The 7,318-nt window shown below is 45.1% G+C and overlaps 1 protein-coding gene across 3 annotated transcripts in view; it reads right to left on the bottom strand.

Moving 5' to 3' along the window:
* Window positions 1-2,039: 2,039 nt before the first annotated feature.
* Window positions 2,040-7,318, bottom strand: part of RDH12 (retinol dehydrogenase 12) — a 10,617-nt gene continuing 5,338 nt past the window's right edge. For 2 of the 3 annotated variants that reach the window (XM_032245827.1, XM_032245828.1), the window contains exons 6-7: window positions 5,417-5,606; window positions 2,040-2,744 (exon numbers count right to left, since the gene is read on the bottom strand). In XM_032245827.1, the coding sequence (XP_032101718.1) occupies window positions 2,642-2,744; window positions 5,417-5,606 (293 nt within the window). In that variant the 3' untranslated portion in view covers window positions 2,040-2,641. The remainder of the gene's footprint in view (window positions 2,745-5,416; window positions 5,607-7,318) is intronic. The other variant, XM_032245830.1, reaches the window with a different exon arrangement.

Below are 7,318 nucleotides of genomic sequence, written 5' to 3' on the forward strand. Positions count from 1 at the left end.
TTGCCTGAGCCCAGGAGGCGGAGGTTGCAGTGAGCCGAGATCGCGCCATTGCACTCCAGCCTGGGTAACTTGAGTGAAACTCCGTCTCTATATACTTGCAAAAAATAAAAAATGGCTATATTTGAATGTATGGAAGTAGAGGAACTTAGCCTTGTGAGCAGGTTTGCTCAAGAACCCTATGCCACCGATACCAATACCAGCGTGATGCCCCAGATGTGGCAGCTGGAGCCAACTCCTTGCAGCCCATACATGGCTTGGTTTTTTCTGCCTACAGCCAACACCGTCTGATATGCATAAAGGCCCTCATCCCAGGCCTGCCCCTTGCATCACTGCTTACAACCATAATCTCTTACATCTGGCATGAGTGCCTGGCCCACATGTGTGAATCCTTGCTCTCACACCCAAGGTTTGTTTGCTGTACAGAGAGCAGCCCGGCACACTTGCCTTTCATATTCCATGCTCCTAGTTTTCTGTTTGTTCAGCCCAAAGAAGATATCCAGGATCAGCATCATCAATACCCTGCGTGCTCTGTCTCCCACCCTTGCATCACCTTTTCCTTGCTTTCCCCGCCTCCATCTTACTGTTATTCTTTGCCAAGCTTTCCAGTGGACCCAACGATGTATAAGGCACAGGTCATAGGTCCCAGTAGTAAACATATATGGTTGCTTCCCTAATATGATTCCCTCCCTTGGCCTATTCATGGTCTTGGATTTTTCCTTGTGGGGGATTTGCCACATCCTCCACCATGGGAAGCAGTAGGGAATGGCGGTTAAGAGTGCAGGTTCTGGAGTCAGGCTACCTAGCTCTAATCTATGGCTTAGCAGGTGTGTGAACTTTGGGAAGCTATTTAATTTCTCTGTGCCTCATTGTCCTCATCTGTAAAATAGAGTTAACAAAACCTATCCCAGAGGATTCTTGTGAGGAATTCTAATCCTAATTACTAAAAGTGCTTTAGATTAGCTATATTCTTCCCCACTGGCTGAGATGAGAGGGATGGACCCCAGCTCTAGGTAGGGGTAGTGAGTTACTTAAGCCAATTACCATAGCCCATCCCCAGCCTCAGTAATTGGTTCAGGAGGGAGCCCAGGATTCAGTTCATGCTAATGAGCCATGAGGAGATTTGCTATGGCTTATGAAAAGAAAAGCTTCCTCTACTTTCAGAAGGACCATTCTCTTTCCCTGATTTGTTAGACAAATGGGGAAACGTGAACTCCAAGTATTAAATGATATTCAGGAATTATTAATGTTGTTAGGAGTGATAATGGTATTGTAGTTTTGTAAAAAGCAAAGGTTCTTATTAGAAACACATACTAAAGTATTTATGAGTGAATAATACAAAAGCTGCAATGGGCTTTAAAATATCCCATGCCCAACCCCTCAAAAAAAATGTCATGGAGAAACAAGATTGATAAAATGTTAATGTTGACGCTGGATGGTGAGTATATGAGGATTCCTTATACTATTTGCTCTACATTTGTCTACTTGAGAATTTCCATAATAAAGGCCTTTTAAAAGTCCACTTGCTATTGAAGAAAAGAACATTTTTGTCACCAGATGCCCTTTGGATGCCTTAAAAATGGAGCCAATAAGCATGACTTCTTTGGTCAATCATTTGAAAGATTAGGCACATCTCTCTGCCTCTTCATGGTGACCGTCAGCCCCTGAGGAAAGAAGCAGGTCACCTGGGCCACAGCAAAGGAGAGCAGAGAGGCCAGAAGTGGGAGAAGCTATGAATTTAGGGCAAGGGATTATCATGGCTTGGTTTTCCAGATGAAGTCCTACATCTGGCCTAATCTGTGGTGGAGCTCAGCATCTCTGTAATTGAAGCCACTCTTCTATTTTAGATAATAAAATGTTAGCACTGAAAGAAAATTGACAAACTGCTCAACTGGACCACCTTATTTTGCCCCTAGATGCGATATTCTAAGAAGGTATGGCTGTCTGGGTGGGGTGAAATGCTACTCTCTAAACTAGCAGGCTGGTTTCCCTGCTTTGTTCCATTTCTTTCCCTTGATGCCCTGAGAAAATATATAAGGCAATAAGATGAATACAGTCTTTATTTTCTCTAAAAATTTAAAGGTAAAATGAACTCTACAAAAAACAAACCATCTGCATGATTGAAATGGGAAGGTTCAAGTGAGAGAAAAGAAATTAACTTGGCCAGGATTAGCCAGGATGTTTGTCTGTCTGTCCAGACTCCAGGGTGGTAGCAAATATTTTTAAAAGGAAAGAGGTCAGTCAAGAGTTGGAGTGTACAGCCCCTGGAAATATGCAGTGATGATGGTCTTCTTGCCTCAGCTGAGCAGCTGGTGCTGATGAGGCAATTGACCCCATTTCTCAGGCTCTTTTGTCACCTCCATGCCTAGCCTGGGATCTGCCCAGTCCTGCTGCCCCCAGAGGGTTGCTAACTCTCCAACTCTTAAAGAAGAATGCTCTGTAGGTGTGCACATCTCATGCCATGAGCCAACCTCACAAGAGTGTGGGGTGGGCAAACATTCCCAGAAGGATGAAGAGGATCAGAGCAGGCAGGAGTCGCAGCACCAGCCGGCCAAGAGGACAATCCTTTAGGGTTGGCCTTCTCCTTGATCCCCATTCATTATGGAGCAGATTGGGCCTGATAAAGCTGCAGCTCTTCCACCAGTTACTCCCACTGGATTCCTAGAAGCTCACAGCTGACATTCCATAGGCGCTCAGCTGTCTTGTTATTTCGGGCCCTTGGAGACACCCAGGTCCTCTTGCAGTCACTGGAGGGCAGAGAAAGGGGGTAAATTCCAGGAATGAGAATTAGCAGTCTGGAAATCTTTATGGTCCCTTTCTCAGAATGTTTCTAAATGTATAAAATCCAATATATGCCAGACTCAAAGAAACTAATTATATAAAATGCATTCTAAAAATATTTTTAAAACAAATTTGTGATATAGTAATATGCAGGCTTGTTTATTAATGTCTTCCATAACAAGATCTAGTACCAGGTCTAATAATCAAAGGATTTTGAAGTTAGTGGTGAGCGGAAGTGACATTCTAGGATATCTGCAACAACTGCAATGTGATATGAAAATATTTATAATCCTGTTGGTGACAAAGTCACAGGTTTCACTACTACTACTGCAGTTCAGTGCCTACATTCATAATTGAAGAATATGCCAAATCTAAGTTGGAGATTAAATTAAAGATGAAGTTATTTTTCCCATCCAAGTTCACAGACCCCTTGAATTCTATTGGTAGACCCACTTGCATACCATGAACCCCAGACCACACCCTCCATATTTGCTTTGGAATGAGCAGGAGGCCTTAGGACTACAGGGATAGGGAATGGGAGCAGAACACAGTTCTCATCACGGTTTTCTTCTTAATGTTCCTTTTTTCTAATTAAAAAAGTCCTGTATGACCTTTGGAAAATGCAATACTGATAAAAGAAGAAAACCTTATCGTGGCGGGGCGCAGTGGCTCATGCCTGTGATCCCAGCACTTTGGGAGGCTGAGGTGGGGGGATCATCTGAGGTCAGGAGTTTGAAACCAGCCTGGCCAACATGGCAAAAACCCATCTCTACTAAAAATACAAACAAACAAATAGACAGGCATGGTGGCAGGCAGCTGTAATCCCAGCTACTTGGGAGGCTGAGGCAGGACATATGGCTTGAACCCGGGAGGCAAAGGTTGTAGTGAGTGGAGATCGTGCCACTGTACTCCAGCCTGGGCAACAAGATCAAAATTCCATTTCCAAAAAAAAAAAAAAAAAAGAAAGAAAGAAAGAAAAGCAAAGCCTATCATTTAGTTGCTTTCTGTACAGTCTTTCTTGCTTTGTTTCTATATAAATAGAGATACAATCTCTTTTTCTCTCTTATATAAAACTGGGATCATACTGTATCTAGTTTGAGGAGAATATGACTTTTTTTTTTAGATAGGATCTCACTTTGTCACCCAGGCTGGAGTGCAGTGGCATTTTCATGGCTCACTGCAGCCTTGGCCTCCCAGGTTTAAGCCATCCTCCCACCTCAGCCTGCCGAGTAGCTGGGACTACAGGCATGCACTACAATGCTGGGCTAACTTTTTTTTTTTTTAGTAGAGATGATTGTAGAGATGGAGGTTTCACTTTGTTGCCCAGGCTGGTCTAGAATTCCTGAGCTCAAGCCATCCTCCTGCCTTGGCCTCCCAAAGTGCTGAGATAACAGGCATGAGTCACCACACCCAGCCTTATTTTTATTTTTATTTTTTTGAGATGTAGTCTTGCTCTGTTGCCCAGGCCCAGGCTGGAGTGCAGTGGCGCAATCTCGGCTCACTGCAGCCTCTGCCTCCCAGGTTCAAGTGATTTTCCTGCCTCAGCCTCCTGAGTGGCTGGGATTACAGGCTCCCACCACCATGCCCAGCAAATTTTTGTATTTTTAGTAGAGATGGGGTTTCACCATGCTGGCCAGGGTGGTCTCTAACTCTTAACCTTAAGTGATCCACCTGCCTCAGCCTCCCAAAGTGCTGGGATTACAGGCATGAGCTACCGTACCTGGCAAAATTTTTAAATAATAATAAAAAAAAACCCTAGAATAAAAAGATAAAAATCCTCCTTCACACTCTGCTTGGCTCTCCCTAAAACTCCCTGGAAGTAACCACTACTGTCCAGTGGTTGGATATCCCCCCAGACTGTTCTCTATGTATAAATAACCATATAGTTTTATATTCCAGTTTTTCTTTACAACATTATATCACCAACATTTTTCTATTAATTACATATTATATGAACATATGATATCTAATGACTGTATAATATTTTATCACATATTTAAGACAGCAATGTTAAACACTCAGACTCTAGCGTAGCAACTGTCCAGTAGAAATATGATGGAGGCTGGGTGCAGTGGCTCACACCTGTAATCCCAGTACTTTGGGAGGCCGAGGCAGGTGGATCAATTGAGGTCAGGAGTTCAAGACCAGCTTGGCCAACATGGTGAAACCCCATCTCAACTAAAAATACAAAAATTAGCCAGGCACGGTAGCGGGTGCCTGTAATCCCAGCCACTCGGGAGACTGAGGCAGGAGAATTGCTTGAACTCAGGAGGCAGAGGTTGTGCATTGCCCTCCAGCCTGGGTGACAAGAGTGAACTTTGGGCTAATTCATTCTCTCCACGGCATAACCAACAGCAACAGTCTTCTTTAAAAGCTTTCAGAAAGCTGCAAAGTTTACATGGAAAAGTGGCACATGGGTATAAAATAGAGCAAGAAAAGCAACTCTTTCCAACACATAAGTTTGTGCTGTAAGCTTACTTAACAAAGCAACAGCATGCTGTTGGGCAGGCCCAACCCAAACCTGGACTGCATCATCAGGCACAAACTCAGCTGCTCAGGATGCACAGCCCAGCAAGTCCTGCTCCTCCCATGCGCACACGACCAGGTGGTGGAGAGAACCCACTCTGCCTTCACATACCTGAAGTACTTGCCACTCAGGGGTTCCAGGCCCTCAGCCAGGGCGCAGTGCAGGCTGGTCTGTGCCCCTTCTCGCGCCGTCTTCACAAAGGGGGAGAAGAGCCGCCAGAGCAGGCAAAGCAGGGAGGAGTGCCGGACCAGCTCAGAGCGGACGACGCCTGGGTGCACTGCATAGGTGGTGACCCCTGTGCCTAGGACAAAGAGGGCACAGTGAGACCAGGGACATACTCTGAGCCCAGGAAAACGCTTATCTTCTGCAGCAAAATACGCAAGTGAGAAGGAGGGACTCAGGAAACGTCACCCCAGGATTCAGCAGGTACCACTCCTGGCCAGGTGGAATTTGAACAGGAATGAATTGATCTCTTTCAGAAAGATCTATAGCCTTCTCAGGCTTCTGTGTTCCAAAAGGAATGCCTGGTTCAATGTCCTTCTATTTCAATGTCATTGTTATACTGTGGCTTTAGTACTACTGATAAAAATGGCAACATGTAGAGAGTAGTATCAATTATTGACAGTGGTATCTTTACCATTTCTACAGTAGGAGTTTAAGGATAGCAATCTGATGGGAAGGTGGTGGGTAGGACCTTATTTTGAGCTGCATTTGCGTGGCAAGCACATTTTATGAGGTATAGATTGAAGGATAGTGATGCAGATTATGGGGGATTAACGCACGCCCTAAGATATCCCTGGTGCCATCACTATTTTTCAGTACCTATTATGTGCAAGGGCTGTGTAACATGTTTTAAATGTATTATCTCATTTAATTCTTAAAGAGGCTTGTGAAGTAGAATATTATGATGCCCATTAACAGCTAAGGAAACTAAGTCACAGAAGGTTTAAGTAAATTGCCTAAGGTTATACCTGGCAAGCTGCAGGCCCAAGGTCTGAACTCTAATGTAAAGTTAAGAACATGGAATCTAGACCTGGACTGCCTGCATTTAAATCCTGGCTCAGCTAGGAACCTTCCTTGGGCAAATTTCTTAATCTACCAGTGCCTGTCTTTTCATCTGTAGAGTGGGGGAAAATGACAGCACCCACCTCACAGGAATGTTGCAAGTATTAAATGAATTAAGATGTGTAGTGCATGGCACACATAAGCCTCTCAATTATTGTCATAATTTTTTTTTTATGATGACCGTCTTCCACTACCTTGGCAATGTTCCCAAACTCTGATTTATCCACTGTAACAAAGGGTCCCCTAGATCCACAGATGTCAGAGCCACCAGCTCACCCAGTGCTCCAGGGGAGCACAGAATCTTTAAGGAATATGAACCAGACTGATCTGACTTTACAGCTGAGAAGACGAAGTCAGGGGAGGTTAAAGGGACTCATCCACATCCACATGGGGCTAGCATGTGGTAGAGCAAGAACTTGGGCCCAGGGGTCTGAAATCCAGCCCTAACTCCCTAAGTCCAGGCAGTGGCAGCTCTGCAGCTCAGATCACAGTGTGGACCTCAGCAAACGACACCCAGATGGAAGCACCCTAGGCTTTAAAGCCAAGCACCTACATTCCAGTTCTGACGCCCCCACCTGTTCTCTTTAGCAGGCCATTTCCTTGGACCTCAGTTCTTCTCTATAAACTAGTAGTAATAATACCTGCTACAAAAGGCCTCTGCCGGGCCGGGCGCGGTGGCTCAAGCCTGTAATCCCAGCACTTTGGGAGGCCGAGGCGGGTGGATCACGAGGTCAAGAGATCGAGACCATCCTGGTCAACATGGTGAAACCCCGTCTCTACTAAAAATACAAAAAATTAGCTGGGCATGGTGGTGCGTGCCTGTAATCCCAGCTACTCAGGAGGCTGAGGCAGGAGAATTGCCTGAACCCAGGAGGCGGAGGTTGCGGTGAGCCGAGATCGCGCCATTGCACTCCAGCCTGGGTAACATGAGTGAAACTCCGTCTCAAA

Source organism: Sapajus apella, unplaced genomic scaffold (assembly GCF_009761245.1).
Source record: "Sapajus apella isolate SASKATOON/1434 unplaced genomic scaffold, GSC_monkey_1.0 scaffold59, whole genome shotgun sequence".
Lineage (NCBI taxonomy): Eukaryota > Metazoa > Chordata > Mammalia > Primates > Cebidae > Sapajus > Sapajus apella.